General features: G+C 42.1%; 1 protein-coding gene across 1 annotated transcript in view; it reads right to left on the bottom strand.

Moving 5' to 3' along the window:
• Positions 1-24,515, bottom strand: part of spon1a (spondin 1a) — an 80,674-nt gene that overhangs the window by 14,103 nt on the left and 42,056 nt on the right. Inside the window, exon 7 of the mRNA XM_076992510.1 lies at positions 103-167. Within this exon, the coding sequence (XP_076848625.1) occupies positions 103-167 (65 nt within the window). The remainder of the gene's footprint in view (positions 1-102; positions 168-24,515) is intronic.

Genomic DNA, 24,515 nt, shown 5'->3' with positions numbered 1-24,515 from the left:
AAGGCTTGCAAAGGCTTTTTGCTTTCCAGGGGGAGGGGTTACGATTTAGATACACATGTGCTGGAGGCAGTGCTGGGGGTGACGGCAGGCAATGGTACTTACACATTCAGGGGCTGCCATGCAGGCCACTGGGCCTTCATCTTAATGACCGTCAGTACTTCATCACCCTGAGAGGAAGAGGAAGAGACATAAATAAACACACACAAATAAAGGGCCATTCGGATCCATTCATTACATCTCTAGTCTTAACATGACAGCAAGAAAGGGGGACAAAGGGAAACATGATTTTCCCGTCTCTCTCTCTCTCTCTCTCTGTGTCTCTCTCTCTTTCTCTCTCTCTCTCTCTCTCTCTCTCACGAATGAATGAAGTTGCCTTAATTTCCCTGCAGGAGGAAACATGGCATCAAAGTCTCATAAAATCTATATATATATATTTGATTTACTGCTTGTGGTATACAGGTCAAAAATGGTGAAGACTGCAAGAACAAGTCAGAGAGAGATTTTATTTTTCTTTAAAGTGCAGCAGTGTCTACAATGCTCAGTTTAGAAATGTTATCATTCTTAATTTCTTCCAAACTCTGTAATTTAATCTTAAAGTGCAAAAGTGTTATTAATTATGTGACAATAAAGTTCCCCATAGCTGAGCTGAGCTGAATTGAAGTAAATTAATCAAAGAGAGCAAGCAAGCAAGTTTGTAAGCTTTTCTCTCTTTGAGTTCATGGAAAGGTCTTTGCTGGGAACTGCCAAACTAGCAGAGGGTAGAACTGCTCCGAACTGCAGTCAGAGCTCCTCAGATACACTCAGGCCTGCTTGCTTTTAAAAATCCCTGAGAGAATATCTCATAATGCAATCCCCGGCAACAGGATGATTTAGCCAACAAGCATTTACAGCAACAAAGTCATTAACGCAAGATAAAAGAGTGATCCTCACCTTGAGCCCTGTCTACAGTCTGATTTAACATTTCAAAGTTTTCGTGAAATTGCCAATGAAGCTGTATCATTAGATAAACTACTAACACTAAGCTGCCAGTACAAAACCAAACAAAACAAAAGGCAGACTTCCAACCGGTTTAAATGATCAAACCTTAAAATTATCAGGTCTTACACCGAAGGTATCTGGTTATAAGCTGCCAAGAAGCTTAAGATACTTCATCAGTTTGCTGATTAGAACTACATTTCATATGTTCAGCTCTGCAGGGTTGTTAAAAAAAGAAGGGAAGCTCTCATCCTCAGCAGGACGCTGTGCTCAAGCGTCACGTGAGGCATTGTGGGAGCAGACAGTCAGAATCATAAAACGAAAAACAACAGAAAATGAGCATCTCCATGGCGAAGTGGCTCATTTATTTCCACAAGCATTTATTATGTATGTAATGTGTGACATCATATTTCCAAGGTAATGAATCTCAGGGACGACCGTTAGCTGGTGAATGCCAACGCTGGGGTAAGTCCGTGATGAATCACACGTGACGCAAATATAGTTTTCTAGTATAAAGGAGCATGATGTACTGTAGTGTGCAGCGGAGTCGGTTGGTTGCATTCCTGATGAATAAGAAGTACAAAACAAGCCACTGCAGAAAAAGACTTCAGTACCAACCAGCTGCACGGAAGAGAAAAGAGCCATGCTGAGAAACATGGCACTGTTTGACATTCACTGTGATGACTAGATGAAGAGATGACACCATGCATTTTCAATCAGACTGTATAAATCTAACATTTCACTTCATTATGTTGAGGGGGCCAGAGAAAGAATCACTGGTAGTTACTGACTTTATAGCACTATATAGATTGGATTAGTTTATTAAGGGGATGTCTGTGATACAAACGGGATTCCAAAAAAGTTGGGACACCAAATAAATTGTGAATAAAAACTGAATTCAATGATGTAGAGGTGCCAACATCTAATATTTTATTCAGAATAGAACAGAAATCACAGATCAAAAGTTTAAACTGAGAGAATGTATCATTTTAAGGGAAAAATATGTTTCAAAATTTCATGGCGTCAATAAAAAGTTGGGCCAAGGCCATTTTTACCAGTGTGTCATCCCTCCTTCTCCTTACAACACTCAACAGATGCCTTTAGACAGAGGAGACCAGTTTCTCAAGTTTAGAAATAGGAATGCTCTCCCATTCATGTCTAATTCAGGCCTCTAACGTTCAATCATCTTGGGCCTTCCTTGCCGCACCTTCCTCTTTATAGGTGAAAGATCTGGACCCCAGGCTGGCCATTTCAGTACCCGGATCCTTCTCCTACGTAGCCATGATGTGATTGCTGCAGAATGTGGTCTGGCATTATCTTGTTGAAAAATGCAGGGTCTTCCCTGAAAGAGATGACGTCTAGAAGGGAGCATATGTTGTTCTAGAACCTGAACATAGTTTTCTGCATTAATGGTGCCTTTCCAGACATGCAAGCTGCCCATGCCACAAGCACTCATGCAAACCCATACCATGTGACCATACCTCTCTGGTCTGGATGACATGGTGTCCCAGTGTTCCATAAAGAACTTCAAATCGTGACTCATCTGACCACAGAACAGTTTTCTATTTTGCCACACTCACATTTTAAATGACCCCTGGCCCAGTGCAAATGTCTGAGCTTGTGGAGCTTGCTTAGAAATGGCTTCCTCTTTGCACTGTAGAGGTCTGCAGTCCCGCGGTAATCCCGCGGGTCCCGACAGAATATCTTGCGGCGCGGGACAGAATTTAATTGTTATTGGCGGGAGCGGGAGTTGAATTAGTCCAGGCGATGCGGGAGCGGGACCACATATACATGTAGAAAAATCCTGCAAATTAATAGTCTAGAAAATTATAATAATAACAACGCAATGATTTCCATGCATAAGGAACAGGACGAAAACAACTAATCATTCAGTAAGTAAGCAATAAACTAATTCAAAATATTGGCTAAGCAACTGATCACGAGAACATGAAGTGTGCGTCATTTTGTCATTTTGATACAGAAATGGCAGAGACTGTAGACCAGGGGTCGGCAACCTTTGAGACATGGAGTGCCAACTTTAACATGTCCAGTCAATGAGTGTGCCACTATGGCGGCGAGTTAAAATTGTTGACCGAGGAGGGGGGGAGGTGTAAATCGACACAAAAAGTATTATATCGCGATCGATCGGCAAGTTTAAACGCCTCCGCAGTTCGCACGAGGTGTGCGTGCGGAGTCGCGCGCTACGGTCACTCGCGAAAGTATAATCCATTAATATAATAATTTATATTAAAATATATATTTTTGCTGATGCTGGTCCAGCGTGTCGCGTGCCAGTGACTATGCCTCAGTGTGCCAATGGTGGCACGCGTGCCATAGGTTGCCGACCCCTGCTTTTTGACGGTCAACCAGTTTCAGCTGTGGAAAATTCTATTAAAACAGGCGAATACACCACAATTAATCCAACTACAGGAAAGTCTGATGTATGGAAGTCATATTCCATTGTAATTAATGGAGATGGAAATCGGCTTGTTGTGATACATGTCAGAAAGTGTTGGTGTACGTCACCTAACGGGATGTGTTTGGACTGTGGTAAGAAATGGGACAGCGCGATCCATCGCTATATAGCTGTTTTAATAAATACATAAGAAAATTTCAAGTACTAAATCGAATTAATTCAATTCATATTAGGATTGCGGGCGGGGGCGACAGAAATGTGTATGTGGTGGGCGGGTGCGGGATTAAAACAAGCTATTTTTTGGCCGGTGCGGGCGGGAGCGGGATTAAAACAAGCAGGTGCGGGCGGGAGCGGGATTAAAACAAGCGATTTTTTGGCGGGAGCGGGTATTTTTATCCCCTCATAATAAAACTCACATTTACCATAAGAGTAGCCGGTTTCTAGCAGGCTGTATTTTATTTTGTTTTTTACCTGAATGTTTGTGTCATGAGGTCATTTGATCGTGCTCCAATCATGATGTGACATAGTTATTAACAGAGAAGTACAGTCTGATGATATTGTTCAAATGTGAATGCAAAGTAATGCTTCACACATGTGACTGTTATTATAATCACCCTTTAATTGTCCTGTGAGATCTCACTTCTCTGATTTATTTAATTTCCTTGTTCCTCCTGATAACGCTCTCCCATATAGTGTGAAATTTTGCAACCCCGAGTAGGTAAGCGGCCAAGAGCCTGTTCAGAATCATCTGTTATTCATTTAGTCATTCAGGTAGTAGAGAAGGACAGAGATTTGCACTCTATGTGATGCAATGTGAAAAGTTTCCACAGTCAAAACATCTTTTTTTCAACATGGGTCAAAATGTCGTACCGGGAAAATCATGGACGTCTTTCAGATGGGACTAAAATTAGGTAAGTGCTGAGTGTGGCAAAAAGTTTTTTCTTAGCGGAGGATGGAGAAAAATCATGATGTGGCCAATCTGGATGGAAATAATATAACAGAGTTGCACCTGCAAAATAGGAAATTACTCCAAGACCGCATGTAAATTAAATCAGTTCTACAGTATTACAGTTTACAAGGGGTGGCCCAAGATGGGAAAAAAAACACAGATTACACTAAGGGCACATCAACGTTGGCCCCCTTGTTCTACATCACCACTGTTACAGTAAACCAGCCAGAATTTCCTTGGCTGTAGGTCTGCCCCATTGCTGAATGACCTTGTAATTGTTATGTGGTCTTGGAGCAAAGTCATTATTACACATTGACCAGTACCTGGAAACCTGCTGTTCCCGGGCCTATTGTCCCCACAAATGACTACCCATGCAGGCCTTAATCCACACAATTCTGCACGGAATGAAGCAATATTGATCGGACCCCTGAGTGGGCCTTAAGATTTCTGACCATGCTCCCACAATGGGAAGTGGGAGAACAGAGCATTGGCAATGGATGCATTATTCATGAAAGGACTTTTTGAATGGCTTTGAGGCCACTCTTTGAGATGACTCTTCCCGCTGGTGATGGCAGTGATGGAAACAGGCCTGACTGATCCAGATGACTCTCATGCTGGGCTGGGCAAAAGCACCCCATGCCAACGGACACTTGTTATTGATGAAGCAGATTTGATCTACACCCATGGTGCCTTGCTAAGCCTTGTTTCATTGTGTGGCCAGGCCATGCTGGTTTTCTGTAGAACTGAGAGAGGGAAAAAATCTCTATATAAAATGTCTTATGGCAAAGACACTTGCTTTAATCTTAAAATCGGTTCAACCTATACTGCACGGATCATTCTGAAGTCACCAATGCAAGAATGCATCACCAGTTGACTATCTGATCCTCTCGTCTCTCTGAACTGCTTTTCCTAGAGAGCTATTAGCCAACATGAAGGGCTGTCATTGGCGTTAGAGGCTATCTTCTAGCAGGGCTTTGGGGCAAAATCAAAACTGAAATTGCTTCCACTACTCCCGCAATTGTCTGCACTCAGCTGTTCCCGCCTGGCACCCAGATATAATGAGAGGTTTCAACACTAGATCTGGTAGAGAGAAAAAGCCTTGTGTGTTCCTGCATTATTACGCAACACCATCTGTCAGCAGACTAGTATCACAGAGCACATGCTGGAGATAGCCACGCTCACTGCCTTATGGCCACTCGGATGGCTTCCTTTATGCTCATCCTCCACAGGGCCAAATACGAATCCTTTTGTACTTCTTACATTTATTACAGGAATCGTGTTTGTCTATGCCTTTGTGCCTGGCTGTAAAAATGACATATTACTTGCCAGCACCTCAGTATAACACTGGCTTCGATCTGCTTTTTTGATATTAGGGCTGGAGGAAGACATGGCGTCTCAGGAACAGGGAAAGGACGAGCAACTTGATTAACGGTGTGCAATTAACAATTGTGATCAATAGCATCTTGCAAAAAACAGCAGGGGAGGTTTCCACTGTTATCAACATAAAGCTGTAGTATGGACGAAAAACTCTGAACAACCGTGGATGCCTGTTGCATTAGTCCTTAGTTACAGCCCCGGTACAATAACACTGCTGGGGCGGGCGGAGGAGGGGGCGGGCCAACACAGCACTATATTGAGTATATGGCTGCTGCAAGGCCTGGCAATAAACCACCTTTAACAAAAGCCAATAGGCTTTCAGATGGCACTCTTATAGAGGCGGCCCCGGGATATCTCATTACACGGTATTACAGAAATGGAGGCAAGGGTTGAGCCATGGCCCCACGCCCCAAGTGAAGAGCTACTCCAACAGTAGAGGCTGCAGCTTGTCCACAGCGGAGAAGCACGCTCTGACTGACAACCGCCTTCCCCAGCATCTGCAGCCCATGGCCCAGCCACTTTAAAATCCATTTGATTTAATTGAGGGAGCACATGATTCATTTTCCGAGTGTGTGAGAGCGAGAGTCCCACTGTTGCTTTCATCCTGTTGGGGAGAAAATGCATTAGAAATCCCGTTTCATGGTCCCACAATGAAGCGCCGTAAAAGACCGCTGTGAGTTTGCAGATGAAATGGCTATACTTTGAGCGAAATTACACTGCATTCCAGTGTCAAAATGGTGATACTTCTAAAGACCGCGAGTCATCTGCTTTAGGAGCTGGATATCGTCTGAAGAGGAATACAGCCACTTTTCTGGAGGGCATTTTTTTTAAAAGGATGTTAACTTTGCAAAAATAATTTCATAGGTGAACACCAAGTTATGAAAAGCACATGAATAAAAATGCAAACAAAGCAAGCACAAATGCACAGAGAGAAGCAATATAATGCAAATAAAACTAAAAGTCAAAACCCAAAATCCAGGCATCATTACAGCAGTTTACATATGTGAGAAATGATTGGACGACCTGATGGTGTCACGTGCGGTACCGTGAGAAGGACGAGGCACGAGTCCACCCTTGCATACACTGACGTTCTTTTATTTACAACAAAGTAGAGCATATAGCGCACGATTAACATGTAAACATATAACGTGTTCTGACTTAAACAAAGATGAGCACGGGACACTGTTCGAACGCACATAAGTCCCGAGTGATGACGAGACGAGCCACAGGTGAGACGGATGAACACATTAAGACGTAACCGCACGCACGGAGATCCACAGACGCAGACGACTAGACGTAGACAATGTAAACACACACCCAAAAGGAAGGGGTCAGGGACTGTAACGTGACAGATGGATTTTGCATCAGCTCTTTGCACAGGCCCTTTGAAGATCAGCAGAGGAGACAATCGGCTGTTAATTAACAGCAGATTAAGAAAAAAAATAACAGCCTGCCATCTTTTTCCAGCAAACACATTAAATGGTGGAACAGACAGAAAAATAATAAAGTGTGTGTTCAAGAATAGAAAACTGTTGCGATCAGAATCCAGTGTGGAGGACTGACTGTCATATGAACATCTGAAGTATCAGACAAAAGACCTGTGTGTTCATTAACTCGTGGTAATGCGATGCCAAAACATTATGCAACACCTTTACTTTAACGATTTCTACACATTACTATGCATCTGTGTGCTAGCCTGCTTGTGTGATAGAATCCTCAAAGGAAAGAATGCATTCTGTTCCAAGTCTGCTTCAGTCACAGATTTAGGTCATAGACATAAAGCATATTTACGTATTTACATTATTTACGTTTACCGAATTAAAAGGACAACTCTGGTTGGCATGCCTACAATTTCTCAAAGCAAATACATGTATTTATGTGTGCCTGTGTGTAGGTGTGTATGATGCATACAGTGATGCACACACAGAGTTTAACTGGTAACAGGCAAGCAGTCTGTCCTGATAGACTGAATGAGAGACTTTAGTATGGATTGTGTTTTACACGTAAGCTTTGGTACTTATGCACTAAGAACTATGTATTTTATAAGTCAAAAAAGTCTCAAACCTAGTCATTCTAAAAGTAAAATAAAAAGCACAATACATTCAGAGGAAGTTGTTTTTGTGGCAAAGTGTAAACCACAGATGAAAATGGTCTATGATGTACCACAGCACTGTCCTTGTAGCTGTATCTCATTTCCTTTTGTAAATCCCTGCAGTCGGTGTCAATTAAATGCACAACATGTCCGTTTAATTGGAAAGTGTCTGTGGTTCTCTCAGGAGCGGCTACAGACTGCTCATCTTACTCCTTAATAAAACCCCTGATGGAGAGGGTGAACTTCATTATTGTCTTCTTAGAAGTCTGTAAGTAATTGGACAGCAATTGTGACAGTAATTGTGACAGTAATTGTGACAGTTTTTGTACCCATCATATTGCATTTGAAATTAACCGAAGAATTTAAAATGAGAATCATCAGCTGTAACTGTAAGAGTATCTACATTCCTATGATTAAACCTTGTTGGAATCTAAAGTAATTGCCTAAATAACTGTTGTTTTGACATACTTCATGTACAAAACAACCATCACATATTCCAGAGTTGGAACTGGTTTCTGCCTGTTACTGAAAGCCTCAGAACAGAACTCAAGACTCACAAGTTGTTTCACAATGCACAGGCTAAAGAAATGTCAGTGTCAGTAAACAGACCAGTCCGGAGCTGAACAATCAGAATAAATCACAAAGACTGAACATTAAGGTTCTACACCAACTCATACATCATTACAAAGTAAAATATAAACACCCTTCTTAATTATTTTTAGATGTTTGTGAATAGGGAATCATGTTTAGGAATAGTGGAAAAGAATAGTAGATGTTTGAAGAATACAAATGCTCTTACCATCAAAACAAAACAAAAAAGACATTACTCAGTAACACTTGCACTGCAAGCTGCAAACCACTGGTCAGCCTGTTATTATTTCCCCCACTAACCGAAATAAAAGATCAGATTCCTACATGTTTCACCCAAAACTGATGCAGTTGCAATGACCCTCCAAATAAAGCTCAAGTTCTACACATTAACCCCATAGTCATCGTTTCATTTACAATCCAGTAAGGAGCAGCACGAAACAAATATGTTGCCCCTAATTATTCACAGACTACACCATGTAGGTTATGGGTGAACCTTGGCCATGACACCACGACACTGTTGAATATAACACAGTGTCTTCTCTATACTGTGCTGTATCCATTTGTCACTTTACAGCACTGTTCATCATGAAAGCGGTAAGGATGCTGCTTTTCTGATGTCAGGTGAAGCCCTTCTACCCATAATTAATTGACAGCATTACTCTACCGGCAGTGGCATTAAATCCTGCCAACATCTAAGAGACAAAGAGCAATGTCGATTACTCAAGCAACGTAGCATTTGAACGTCAAGGAGGAAGTTACACCAGCAGACAATCAGATGAGCTGAGAGGAACAATAAAAGATAAATACATCTAACAAAGAAAGGCAGAAGAAAAACTGAATCATGAAAAAGAGATGAGAAAAAAATGAGAAAAGAAAGTCAGTGTTAAATAAAGGAGGACACTAAGGGACCAGTACAGGAGCCTGCATGGGAGCACTGGGAGCTGTGGGAGGTTAAATTAGTGGTGAAATAGGGCTGTTGGGAGTGTCTGGTGGTGAAAAGGAGCAAAATGTCACAAAAGTCACCTCCTTTCTGGGAAAGATCCACCATTTATCTCAGCAAGAGGGGTTTCTGTGCGTTAAGTGGCAGATGGGTGAATAGAGACAGGTGATGGATCTTGTGCAGTTTCGTTATGAGACTTTCAGTTGGATAGCAGAACACAGACAGCCTGCTGCCAGGAGTTCAGGCTGAGAACCTGTGTAAGAGGTTTGCATGAAATGGTATTTTAGCAGTTCTCCAGGCAAAGAATCTGTGATTACTGAGATTACTGTGGTTAAGTCCCTTGTTTAAATAGAAAATCGTTAAATGCCAAAGCACTAGAGAGAGAGAGGAAATACTCACAAGTACAGAGATGAAAGAGGGAAAATACTTAGAGATGAATATTTTTTTCAAGCTGTCGTTAAGCAAACGTAAGACAAGGAGTCAGCTCTCAAATTCATGCTCTGACAATTAATAACATACATGGATGAAACTTTATCCACTGAGCGACTGGTCTTATTTCATAGCAATAATACTGTCAAATATGATTTCCTGGTATTAATAGGGATACTGTGATTGAGTACAGACATATTTCCATTTTATGTTAAAAATGGTGGTTAGGATCTCTGAGCACTAGAAGACAGGCAGCATGGCAGCACCGTTGCTACAGCAATGGACCTTCTTACTTTTACAGCGACAGCTGCGGCAGGCATGGCTCGGCGTAAATCGCATGCTGCTCCAGCCAAATCAATACTAGCAGCCTATGAAATATATCTGCAATATTACAGCTTCCATCAAAAGTAATAGGACACTCGCATACAATTTATGGCATCAGAAATAACTCTTGGCATGACCGCTTATGTAAGGGGGCATTCCTAGTGCCACAAGCGTACAGCAACTCAAAGATATCGCAGGGTTAATATGAATGTCATATCGGAGTTTGTTTTACTGGGCACAGATCTGTAAACGTGACGGGTAGGATATGCTAATTATGTTCGGGGCAACGAGATGTCTTCCAGAAAAGTGTGTAGTATCTGACAGCCGGCGGTACGGAGCCGTGCAAATGTGCGTTTTACTTGTGTATACTTGATGAGCACGTGTAAGGTTTAAAAAAAGAACAAACAAAGGCGTTTTGCCCCTGCCATTGCAGGTTATGTATCACAGTCCTGCTCCACTGTAGGAAAGGCATGACTGACCATGCTTGCTAAATGCATTACAATATCTAATGCTTTAATCATGTAATTTTTAGAAAGCACTTAATACCTGTCAGATGTGAATCTCCCTATACTGAAAGTGTTTAGTTCAGGTCTAGCTGAGATCTTGGAGTATGCAAGAAAAAAAAAAGTACAACATTTCAGTGACAGGTCATTATTTTACAATGTCGGTTAGTAATTTTGTAATAACATTTTTGTAGAAAATATATATGGTATGTAGATGTGTTTATACAAAGTATGATACAACAGGCACTAAATGTCTGCCTCTTCCATGAACAGTGCTCAACAAAACTGGTGCATCTACTTTAGTGCCTTGAAATGCTGAATATCTGCATCATGTTGTTGAACTTTAATAGAGTGCAGGATCAACGGTGGCACATTGGATAAACTGGAAGCGTCTATAGCCCATAAAAATAAAAAAAAAACATCTTTAAGCCTGCAGTGACAACCAAACTGAGTCATTTGATTGCAGGCAAAAAGTACCAGTGCATGATTGCAGTGTTCCAGCCAGAGTTAGTCCACCAGCAGGTCAAAGCGATCCGATCAGAACTTGCTCTCCCGTTACGGATTCAATCAGCAGCTCATTTCAGTCTCCAAAATCATGAAAGGGGGGGGGGTGTATTTGTGAGACCCTCAGAAAATCTGGCTGTGTCTCCGCAAGCCGTCCTCAGTGGTGAGGATTATTTCAATTAGGCAGTCTGCCCTTCAGAGTATGGTGAGTCCCTGAGAGGTCTACATTATCAGACGCCCATTTTAATGGAATTTCTTAATCATACAGAACAAGCAGATTGGCATGATGCTATTTTGTTCGGCTCTGCCAAATGCTTTATAAAAATCTGATTTCAAATTACAGATTTTTTTGAAAGGCAGACCCTTTCACAGCCATAACATTGGCACAACCAATAAAGAGAATGAAAACAAATATAAATATTGTTTATGAAGTCATTAAAGGCAAAGACAGAAGTAATTTGTTTTCCAACCAACTCAAAAGAGCCATGTGCTCCTCACATATACGTACAAGGAAACCAGTTATTGTGTCAAAATTCAAAACAAAAGTTATAAAATATAAAATTTCAAAGAGCCTACCTCAGTATGTTGTGTGGACAGTGTAACATCTGCTCATTAAGCTCTCAGTAGGAGCACTTCACAAACACCAAACAAACTTAAATAAATCCACCAACTTAAAGTTATTCTCTCTACTTTTGCTATTATAACTAATGACCAGCATAACCAAGATTAAAGACCTCAGACCCACAGTGCTTACTTACAACAATGTAAAATATTAATTAAAAAAACAACAGTTAGAATAAACATAAAGAAATTTCATGATGGCTATCTAAATGCAACCCCACCGTTGTCTTCGTGTTGGCAAAATATGTGAACAAGTTAAATTTGAAACATAATCCTTCAAATTCCTGCCTAGGATCTGATGGGGTAAAGATAAGTGAAGGAACTGTCTGGCTGAGCTTGTCATTAGACACCTACCAGTTCATTATTTCCCAGTCTATGAGTGTCCTGCTTAAATATGAAACACATGTTGGATTCTGTAAATAAAAAAATAAAATATTAGATTTATAATTCATATGTACATTTATAATGCCTCTCCTGTAAAACTATGCTATAATGAAGAAAAGCGGTCAGGGTTCAAGTAAGGTTTTTTGGGGGCGGGGGTTTTGTTTATTTTTTTCAGAGGTGTCAATTCCAGATTCAGAAAGTAAAAGTCCTCACCAGGATTTTGCTCAAGCAAAATCTTGCTAGATTTTCTAATTAGTGCAATCCAGGTACAATTAGTGGAATCAACACAATCCAGGAAGCCTGAGCAAAATCCTGGTGAGGACTTTTACTTTCTGAACCTGGAATTGACACATTTGCTTTTTTTGCATAATTGTTTCAGCAGCTTTTTGCGTTCTATGGAAAATAAGACAGAAAACCATATTCAATCAGTTATGCAGTATATGCACATTCATAGGATAGAGTACAGCACAAACACACTCAGCCAATATCCATCAAATAGAATTAGAGAGTGACAGACATTGAGCATTGCTGACTAATTTAATAGGAAGCAATGGAAATGTATAATCCCACGGTTATGTTTTCTAATGACAGCTGAAGGACGATCATTAAAATGAGGCTTCAAACAGAAGCACCTCACCATTCAGCTCCACATTTTAGAGCATGTAGCCCTTAGTTGCTAATAATCTTTCATTCTCCTTCTCTGTCTCTCTATTTAAACCACCCACAGAGAAAATTTGGCTTGCGCCAGCCTAAATGTGGCTTGCCCCAGCCTAAATAAAGCATATAGTACAACAATATTAAATACAGAAATAAAACATTAAAACCCCATTCAATTTACCCTTCTCAGTAAAGAGAAAGCCCTTCCTCTGGGGTTCATCACCTTTTCATACCCCATGCAGCATAACAGTTGCATGCCTTTCCAGTTTCTGACTGTGAGTTTGCACCTTAGGTAAAAATAAAAGGTAACACTTTACAATATGGTTCCTTAATTAATGTTTAAATACTTATTAACTAAGCAATAGGTAATGGAGAATTATCGTCATAGTTTTACCTGAATTACTCTTCACTATAATAAACTACTATGTTAGGTCACATGTAAGTAATTAATAAGTAGTCTTCATCAATTTTCGTAACTACTTACTTTCAGTTCCTTAATTAATGTATTAGCTAAGCAACAAGTAATAGAGAATTATCATCATAGTTTTCATTAATTACTCTTCACTTCACTGTTAGTTCACATATAAGTAATGAATATGTTGTCTTTATCTATTTTTGTAACTACTCACTTAATCAGTCCTTCATTAATGCTTATGTACTTGTCACTCCAGCGTGTCTTTGTGTGCATGTGCGCTGGTTTGGGTATTATTGTTGAGATATGTAAGTGTGTGTCCTGTCCATGTCCTTCATCAGTTGTTGTTCGACCTTTGTCATGAGTGTTGTGTTGTTCATTTTCATCACTGCTTTAAACGCTGCTCCCATCTCGGTATCCTGCCTGCTCGCAACGTCACAGTAAGTAACTTCAGAATAAGTAATCACGTATTTACTTAACAGTGGTGAGTATCCTGCAATGTTCTTAGCGCTAAGTAACCTCGTATGAAACGTACGAGGTTACGAAGTACTTAGCGCTAAGAACGTTTCGGGAAACCCACCCCAGTACGGTTTCCTTAACACTAAGTACTCCTCATTGTAATGACCTGTAATTACAATGAGGAAGTGTTATAGTGTGCAGTGTATAATAGTAAAGTGTAGCCTGTATGTAAGGATGCGTTTAAAGCAGTGACGAAAACTAACAACACAACACTCATGACAATGTTAACAATAATACATAACGTGTGCAACGAGACTAGAGATAGGTGAGAGAACTTACAAAGGCGATTGTCTAGACATCGCTAGACATTCAAACAGGGGCGTACCCAAACCAGCGCACATGCACACAAAGACTACTTATTAATGAAGGACTGATTAAGTGAGTAGTTACAAAAATAGATGAAGACAACTTATTAATTACTTATATGTGAACTAACAGTGAAGTGAAGAGTAATTAATGAAAAATATGATGATAATTCTCTATTACTTGTTGCTTAGCTAATACAATAATTAAGGAATCGAAAGTAAGTAGTTACGAAAATTGATGAAGACTACTTATTAATTACTTACATGTGACCTAACATAGTAGTTTATTATAGTGAAGAGTAATTAAGGTAAAACTATGACGACAATTCTCCATTATCTATTGCTTAGTTAATAAGTACTTAAACATTAATTAAGGAACCGTATTGTAAAGTGTTACCAAATAAAATGCATGTCTTACATAAAAAGAGCTTCAGAATGTCCAATTAAATTGTTGATGAGTTACATAAGAGTGTCTACCTTTTCACGATAGTGCCTTGTTCTTCATTAATCAATGCTGTACGACACAATAGAGACAGGACCGAACAGCCACAAAGACTGGAGGCAGGAGAAGACAGAACACATGCTTCATATAACCTACACAGACAGAGCAGGCTGACGCACTGCAATTATGTCTACATAGTTCCCCGTGTACGGGAGGGCAGGGGGGTGGGAGGGGGGAGGCACTCATCAAATGTCACATGTTATTTCAGCCATTATTTGACAATCCTGCTTCATTTCCTAAGTTACATGATGAACTGAGACAACAGGGGATGACTAACAAATTTCAGATCAGGGGAAAAACAGAAATGTAATCAAAGGTTATTTTACTAGAAACATTTATCCCAAACCTTCAGTCCCTGTCCACTTTACTGGTTATGCCAATCCAATTTCAGACTGCAGTCTGGTTGCCATGTGCAACTCATCAATTGCTCAGTTTCAGACCACAAGCCCACTGCTGAGTGAATATTGTTTGTGGGAGGGACATGGTAGTGACTGAGTAGGGTGCACAAGTTCATCAGGCACAAAGATGGACATTTTTGCATGTTAGTGTCAGTAGTCTAGCATCCAAAAATAACTTGCTAAATGTATTCCTGTGGTCAGAAAGTGAATATGAACATATGGGTTAGGACAAAAGAAAACACCTTGTAAGTATCACGAATGGCTCATGCTTTATTTATCAGTCATGTCCTTGTTTTCTTAGCCATGTGTTTTGGTTTTAGTTTCTACACCCCCCTCATTCAGATCTCTTCTCCTGATGATTCACACCTGTCTGGTTTAGCCCTGCTTACAGTGGCAGAGCCAAAGGGGGGGCAGGGGTGGCAATTGCCACCCCCAACAGAGCCCTTGCCACCCCTAGTGCCACCCCACTGGAAATGGTCATTTTAAGAGAAAATATGTGTTTCCTTTTATTCATCATTTGTATATGGACCCCTCTGATAAAGCCTTTGTCACCCTTTGGCCACCCCTTGAAAAAAAGTCTAGCTCCACCACTGCCTGCTTATCCTATATATACATATACATATATATATATATATATATATATATATATATATATATGTGTGTGTGTGTGTGTGTGTGTGTGTGTGTGTGTGTGTGTGTGTGTGTGTGAGTGTTTGTATGTATTTTCAGTTCATTGTTACTGGTCACTGTTGTACTTAGTCTCGATTTGTTTATCGTCAGTCTTGCGTTGTAATAAGTCTCGACATTCATTGTGTTATATGGCTGCTTCTTCCTCTCAGCCTCGAGTCTTTGTGTGTAGCCTGTGTTCTTTCATTTTTGTCTACCCTGTGTTTCATTGTGTTTCTGTGTATTGTGTCGTCTTATCGACTCTGATTATGGATTTGCCCTGAATAAATCTCATTCTTCTCAGCGAGTGCCTCTTGATTGCACCCCATCACATTATGTGTATGGTTAAAGCTTATTTAAATATGTATATACAACATACTTTACACCTGCAAGGTGTTTTAATTTTGTGACTCCAATAAAGTTGGAGTTACTGGTTATGTAAAAATTGAGAACAGGAAAAGCAAAACAACACATGTACATATGCACTCAACAGATGAACACTAAAGATCTTCAAAATAATAATTTAATAAAGAACCCCCTTTTCATCTAAACATCTTTGTGAGGCAAGATAATCTTGACAAACATTATAAATTAAATCCAATTTGTAATGTTAGCTAGTAAATCTCTTATGTTAGCTCTAAATCCTCCACTACATTTCTCTTAGATAGACATACCTTACTATTCTGTGAAACAGTTCATGTTATGCTTGCATTAGGCAGTTTATCAAACACAATAGTAGGGCTGCACGATTAATTGTATTTTTATCGTTATCGCGATGTGAAGTTTCACGATAAACACATAGAAAGAGCCACGATAACTCCTTGAATAACAGCAAACTCAAATTGCATTATCCTCGTCCAGCAATAGAGAGAGCTATTCGCGCTGCAGACTATGATCACGTGACGTAAGTAGGCAAGAGGCAGAGTGAGGCAGAGTTGCCAGGTTCGCAGTTTTCACGCCAAATTGGGCTTGTTTGAAAATCCAGCCGCGGGTAAAAATTCTGGGGCTGCGGGGTGCGGTTTTTTGGGCTACTTTTGAGTTGGGCTACTGCGGAAGTTACAAGTCAACACTAAGAATCGATCGCGATATAATACTTAATTTGTCTCCAGTTCACACTCGCAACACCCCCCCCCCCCCCACCGACAACTTACACTTGCAGATTTTGTGCGGAAAGCTTTTGTAGGACCTGGCAACCCTGGAGTGGGGTGAATACGCTCATCAGACACGCGATTTGGTTTAAGCCTGGTTTACACTTGATGCGGCGCGAGGGTCCGGGAGGCGAAAATAACGTAATCGCGGTGGCTTCGCCCGTGTGCAATTGCCTCGCGCGGTCGTGCACCTCTCGAATTTTGTAAGTTCGCGCGCATATGGTGTGATTTTTGTTTCAATAGTTCCACAAAAGCAAAAGTAAATCCAAGAGCAGAAAGTATATGTTATGAATGCAAAACAGAAAAAAATATATCAAAAGTATATTTTTTAATATAATTGGTTATTTGTTTTTGGTTCCATTGTTTTTGTTTTTTTGGATTTTCCCAGTAAGGTCTTTTGCTTCTGGAATCTCTCTTTGCTTCTGCTTCGTTTTTTGCTTCTGACTTTTGGAACACATTTCACGTGTGGGAGGGTCTTAGATGAAGGCGTTCCTCTGCAATATCCATTGGTCACTGATTCCGGACTGACACAGAGCTCTGAGACCGCCTCTGGGACCAAGCCACGCCCACCCCACCAGCTTCCCAGCGTTTTCAAACATGGCGGAATGCGGGGGTTCTGCTTCACAGTAGCATGTAAACTGAGTTTTACCATTAAAGTTTATACAAAGGTTTTAGTTAATTGCTAAATGGTCAGGGTTCATACACCTATACAAGGTGGAATTCAAGCACTTGTACGTCACTTTCAAGGTCCATTTCAATAATTCCCAGCACGTTAAACTTAATTGAATTAAATATTTATACATATACTCTAAATGATTCGAAATAATTCGCTTTTTTATCACATTATTTAATGGATATTTATTTTCAAAACGCCCAATCTTAACGTCTTCACGTTCTCTCATGTTTCGTCCTGGAATTACAAGAGGCTCGTATTTGTTAACGTAATACAAGAGAATTGTTCAGTCAGACAGATATTTGTTGTGAAACGAAGTAGTTACAATTTCAAGCATTTTCAAGTACTTTAGCCTAAATTCCAGCACTTTTCAAACCTGAAACACAAAGCAACATTAAAATTGGTCAGGTAAAAGTTCATTCCCCTGTATTTGAGGGGTGTTTTTTTATACTACTAGGCCTACATATCGTTTTGGACAACACTGCAAAGAATGTGACACGGCAAGATTAAACGCTTCCGCCGTTCGCGGAGGTTAACGAGGTGTGCGGAGTCGCTCACTCGTGAAAGTATAAACCTAGATTGAATCTATTGTTGAATAAACCTGCAAAATATTTGGAATTATTCTGGATTCATTACACAGTAAAAACAAAACAAATTAACGTGCTGCTGTTCAGAGAGACACTACATTTCTGTATTTTAATCTTAATTTATCGTGGTTCACATCGATATTGGGATATCCAACAATGTTATTGCACATAGCAATTCTAGTCCATATCGTGCACCCCTACACAATAGTTAAAGCCTAAATCTTTAATAAAATGCCTTGTAGATCAAACCTGCTACATTGCCATTGTCCTCGTGAGTACAGACCTACAACAGTCATTTGATTTGCTCTTAGACTCTTCAATGGCTGCTCAAACAACCCTGAGCAATGAGCTCCTTTTCAGAACGTCATGCCTCTCTGCCCACTCTCTGTGTAACCTTCACAAACATATGCACACCATCTGCTGCTAGTCTACTTTGGTAAATTTAGCAAATTTCTCTCTTTCTGTTAGTGTGTATATATATATATGTGTGTGTGTGTGTGTGTGTGTGTGTGAGAGAGAGAGAGAGAGAGAGAGAGAGAGAGAGAGAGAGAGAGAGAAAGAGAACATAAGCCCTGCTGTGTTTCTCTTTTGTGTGAGTATGTATGTGCTGTTTTTTCCCCCACAAGGTCATCTGAGCAGAACATATCCCTCTAAGTTTCTAAGCCTGCATTTGCCAACAGCAGAACTCCCAAGGACACTTATGAATATTAAAGCCAGCACTGAGTTTAATTAGCAATTATGCAGAGGCTTTATGCATACATTTTAATTGGTCTTGACCCATTAAATGGGCATAGTAGAGGATGAATCTCCTACTCTAGCTCTGTGGATCCTCACTACAGACCCCTCTTGTCCAGGACGAATTGGATTGTTGTGTCTAAAAGCTGAGGACATCAGCCATGAAATTGGTTCAAGAAAGCTTGAAAATGGGGAAAAACAAAGTCTGGTTTGCATACACCCTTTTTGGTCATGAGTGAAGCTTTAATGACAATACCCACGGAGTTTGCAATACCGGGTTACTTAGAGGCAAGTGCTATGTCAGCTATCCAGAGTGATATATAAAAAAAAATTTACTTTACATTGTCCTACGTGACTATACCTTAGTTGTGATACTGATGTAGTCTTTCTTTTAATTTGTTCAGTGGCAACACTACATTGCCTTAGATATGTTTTCAGAGAAAACTGTGTGTTCTGCAATTGTCTTCTAATTGTCAGGGCTGGCTCGGATGCCGTGCCATCTACATCCACAAGGGGCACCCGAGCCAGTCCTAGACTCCAGCAACGCAATCAGCAATGATCTGTCTTACCTGTTGCCATGGCTTCTTAAGGAAGCCAGTGGAGACGGATCATTGCTGATTCGTTGTGGTTATGCCGTTACGCTCTCAGCCTCTCTCTTACTCTGTTTTGCAGCATTTGCCTTTAGGTGTCTCGCCACCTCTCTCTCTTATCTAGCTTCTCTGTCTTTTTTCGAGTCCTCTCCTGCGTCGCTTACTGACCTCCCTCAAGTTTTCCTCAACCTGTTTACCTTCCTATCCCGTTGCTGTTTGTATGGGAAGGGTTTTTGTTTGAATAGCCTTTTTGCTATTAGTCAGCTACTTCCCCTGACGTCCTTGTTTTTGCTTTATTTCTTTTTACGCGTTGGGCAGTCCGCGTTTATTCAGGCGCTCCTTTTAGTTCTGTTATTTATTGTGGCACTTGGTTCCACCTCTCTCTCGCTCTCTCTAACGTGGTGTGTACGTCCCTACCACCGTCGTTACAGAACGAATCAGCCTGTGACATAGAACCACCCTTGTGCATATTACTCACATCGTATGTCTCCTGCCGAGCGTAATTACGATGTGGGTGATAAGGAACTCTTGGCCGTAAAGCTAGCCCTGGAAGAATGGCGGCATTGGCTGGAGGGGGCCAAACACCCGTTTCTTGTGTGGACCGACCACAAGAACTTGGCCTACCTCCAGCAAGCCAAAAGGCTCAATCCCCGTCAGGCCAGGTGGTCACTTTTCTTTGGGCGCTTCGAGTTTACCCTCTCCTATCGCCCAGGGACTAAAAACGTTAAGCCCGATGCTCTCTCTCGTCAATGGGAGACACCCCCCGACTCCACCGAGCCCAGTACGGTCATTCCGGCCTCCAAAATTGTTGCGCCCATTCAATGGGAGGTCGAGACCGCCATTAAACGGGCGTTAGCAGCCGATCCTGGCCCAGGTGGTGAGCCATCGGGTCGTCTCTTTGTCCACCCTAACCTGCGAAAGAAGGTCATGGAATGGGGTCACAACTCACCCTTTGCTGCGCATCCTGGCTCTCGTCGTACGGCGGAACTTATTCGTAGATGGTTTTGGTGGCCGGGGATTGATAAGGACGTTAGCGACTTCGTTTCGACCTGTGTCACGTGCGTACAAAATAAAACGACCCACTCTAAGCCCTCGGGTCTTCTTCGCCCCCTGCCTATTCCATCCAGGCCCTGGACTCACGCCTCTTTGGACTTCGTTACGGGGTTGCCACCCTTCCGTGGCAACACTACCATATTAGTTATCGTGGACAGGTTCTCCAAGGTAGCTAGGTTCGTAGCCCTCCCCAAGCTCCCGTCTGCCAAAGAGACCGCCTCGCTCTTCCTGCACCATATTGTCAGGCATTTTGGGTTCCCCGTCGACGTGGTTTCCGATTGTGGGCCGCAATTCACTAGCCGGATTTGGGGGGCTTTTCTGGGTCTGCTTAACGCCAAGGCCAGTCTGTCCTCGGGTTTCCATCCTCAAACCAACGGTCAGACCGAGAGGACCAATCAGGACCTGGAGCAGACTCTCAGGTGCCTGGCGTCCTCCAACCCCTCCTCCTGGGCTAACCAGCTCCTCTGGGCCGAATACGCCCACAACACCCTATGGCACTCTGCCCTCGGGATGTCACCTTTTGAGTGTCTCTATGGCTATGCCCCTCCTATGTTTGCTGACCAGGAGGACGAGGTGGCGGTTCCGGGTGCCCGTGCCTTGGTGCGGCGGTGCCGGTTGGCGTGGAGTAAGGCCCGTAGGGCCCTTCTGTCTGCCTCAGCCGGTTACCGTCGCAACGCTGACAAGCACCGTCTTCCGGCTTTGTCTTTCCGCCCCGGGCAGCGGGTCTGGCTTTCCGCCAAGGATCTGCCAGTCCGTGGTGGAACCAAGAAGCTGGCCCCTCGGTTCCTGGGTCCCTTCAAGGTGGACAGGCGGATCAATCCCGTCTCTTACCGGCTACTGCTCCCTCCTTCCATGAGGGTCCATCCGGTGTTCCACGTCTCGCGTCTCCGCCCTGTTTTGTGTCACATGCCCCGTGCTCCGGCCCCGCCGCCTCCCCGCATGGTTGATGGCGGTCCGGTGTACACCGTTTCTCGGTTGTTGGATCACCGCCGTGTTCGTGGTCGGGACCAGTACCTCGTTGACTGGGCGGGTTACGGGCCTGAGGAACGGTCATGGGTCCCCGCCTCTCGGGTTGTCGACCGCTCTCTTATTCGTGACTTCCATCGTGACAGGGCTGTCGCTCTGGGCCCGCGGGGTCTCGGGCCTAGAGGGGGGGGCTCTGTCAGGGCTGGCTCGGATGCCGTGCCATCTACATCCACAAGGGGCACCCGAGCCAGTCCTAGACTCCAGCAACGCAATCAGCAATGATCTGTCTCACCTGTTGCCATGGCTTCTTAAGGAAGCCAGTGGAGACGGATCATTGCTGATTCGTTGTGGTTATGCCGTTACGCTCTCAGCCTCTCTCTTACTCTGTTTTGCAGCGTTTGCCTCTTTAGGTGTCTCGCCACCTATCTCTCTTATCTATCTTCTCTGTCTTTTTTCGAGTCCTCTCCTGCGTCGCTTACTGACCTCCCTCAAGTTTTCCTCAACCTGTTTACCTTCCTATCCCGTTGCTGTTTGTATGGGAAGGGTTTTTGTTTGAATAGCCTTTTTGCTATTAGTCAGCTACTTCCCCTGACGTCCTTGTTTTTGCTTTATTTCTTTTTACGCGTTGAGCAGTCCGCGTTTATTCAGGCGCTCCTTTTAGTTCTGTTATTTATTGTGGCACTTGGTTCCACCTCTCTCTCGCTCTCTCTAACGCGGTGTGTGCATCCCTACCACCGTCATTACACTAATGCCAGTTCACTGTGGTGGTGTGAGAATGTCCTGACATCTTATTCTTTATATTTCTGCAGGCGATATGACTCTAGTTAATTAGGCAAACAACACCAGAGCAGGCATCATTGATGCAGTAGAGCAGAGCAGTCAGGGTGGTAATGTACAGCACATTTGCACACATTTACACACCCTTGCAGTCTGTACTGATAGAAACCAAAACATCATGTCAACACTAGAAATGGGTCTTCATGCAATCATGCAAAATAATACTTTGCTGCTTTCCTGTGATCATGCTAGCACTGATAAAACAGAATGCACCCAAACTTCCTAGTTCCTTGTATCCAGCCCCCTAATAATCTGGGGCTCCTACCACTGTGCTCTACTGGAATGCCTGGTTGAATGAGATATGTGTAATGTGCCCATTATTTAATTAATCCCAACCAAGACTGTCATATTAATGATTTTGACCTATTGGTGCTATACACCTTTCTCATTAAAATAATTGCATACACTTCATTAACTGAGACTTTTCCAAGACGTGTTTCATGGCGACATATGTGACACTGTGGCTGTCAGGCTCATGCTTAAAAATGCAGACCGGAAAGAAAAAGAAGGGTTTAGAATTTAGATATGTAGTTCTATGTAGTTCTGCAATAATCTTTTAACTATTCTAAATAGAAAATGACTGGTCCTTGTCTAAGTCCTTTTTTTACCCAGAAAAAGTACAAAAAGAACACTTTCTCATACCACATATATAAGAGAACTTTTTCATTTACAACTACGCTGAAGGAAATAGCATTGTGTACAATGATGAAAACAGCAAAGCATGCTGGGTAGCAGTGATTAGATGAAGGACCACTGTCCCACTGCTACCATATGTTCATCGCTAACCCATTTAACTTGTTATAATTTTCATAACCAAAGCACTTTTCAGTGCAGTGTATAGTTAAGACACATTTTTCCTGACGTTTTATTGCTCAGAATACCGAATTAATTATTTCTTCCTTTGTTGTTTGTTGAGGGGAAAGATAAAGCCAATTCACCTTTCAATTCTGACATTCATTAACACCTTGGTCGAAAGTAATAGAAGCAAACTTAATCTCACGTTCTGCATGAAATAGCACAAACAAAGAAAGTGTCACTTCTTTGCACATATTTCTTGATAACACTTTCCAACCTTAATTAAAATGTGCACCTTATTTTTGTCTCACTTCTTAATGGTGTGCTCAGACAATAGCCTAATTAAATCTCCGTCTTTCCTCAAAAAAAGAAATTATTTTAATCTTTTTGTTTTTGCCTACCCAAGCAGCAACATCCAACCTGGCTGAGCATCCTTCCTAATTCATGCCTGCATCTGATTATTCATGAAATTCACAAAAGGGATCTTGGGTAATTTGTTCTAAGCTTTTCTCCCTGTAATGGTTACTGCAGCGCAAACAAACAGGTGGGTCACTTTGCCTTCATGCACCCCAAAGTGTCCCTCTACACGACCCAGCACAAGCAATCGGAGAAAAAAGGTCATCAAAATTAAAGATGAGCATCACGCAGCATTTAGACGAACCACACAGCTGTGTGATACATATTAATTACCTTAATCTTGTTAAGGGGCAAATTCTCTTCACGAATAATGAACCGTGGCAATCTTGTATCTAATCCAACAGTTTATCTCCTATTTAAGGGGCTTTGTAATACGACTACCATTGATTCCTTGAAAATTTGGGTGATATTCAGTTTTTACCGGTTAGTCATTTGATATGCAGTCTACAAAGATAGTGGCAAATGGGTAGCATCTAATGCTAAAATGATGAGAAAGTGGCTAGTTAAATTTCATCTGTAGTTTAATTTGCTGATTTATTTTGGGGAGCACAATGTCTGTCACAGAATGGTACATTCCCCCCATGGATCCCATGATGCCTGGCCAGGAATACTGAGGGAGAACCCCCTGGAATTTCTCGAAACCTGCATATGCTGTGTTCCTGGACAGGGTCCACACGGAACCAAACACGTTGCTTCAAACCTTCAGGAGGAAGGTAAAGCATGCCCTGCTGGGAGTCTCAGGGAGTTCCTTCTGGTGGTCTCCAGCTGGGGTTATGAGGAGGATTGATCACGAAGGGCTGATCAGTGAACACGGATCATCACAGCACAGCAGGACAGGAGGGGTTCTACATTCAGTGTTCTTCGCCAATCGCCGCAGGGTTGAATGTCGCCGCTACCAGGTTTCAATGATCACTTCACCATGTAAGAACGGACTGGTAGGCACAGAGGACCTATTGATCGTCACAGATTGCTGCAGTGTAGGATGATCAATGTCATCATGTCTCCAGGCATGTTCGCCACAAGAAGATTTGAGCCAAATGGATCAGTTTGTGTTCCACGGTATGGACCCCAGGGAGGGCATGGACTTTGACTTCCTTTCTTCCCAGGCTGGAGTCCTCCAGAGGCTGGACTAAGGCAGGTTTCCGGCCGC

This window comes from Brachyhypopomus gauderio, chromosome 2 (genome assembly GCF_052324685.1).
Source record: "Brachyhypopomus gauderio isolate BG-103 chromosome 2, BGAUD_0.2, whole genome shotgun sequence".
Lineage (NCBI taxonomy): Eukaryota > Metazoa > Chordata > Actinopteri > Gymnotiformes > Hypopomidae > Brachyhypopomus > Brachyhypopomus gauderio.
The sequence above is the reverse complement of the archived record's forward strand: the minus strand, read 5'-3'. Positions and strand labels throughout refer to the sequence as shown.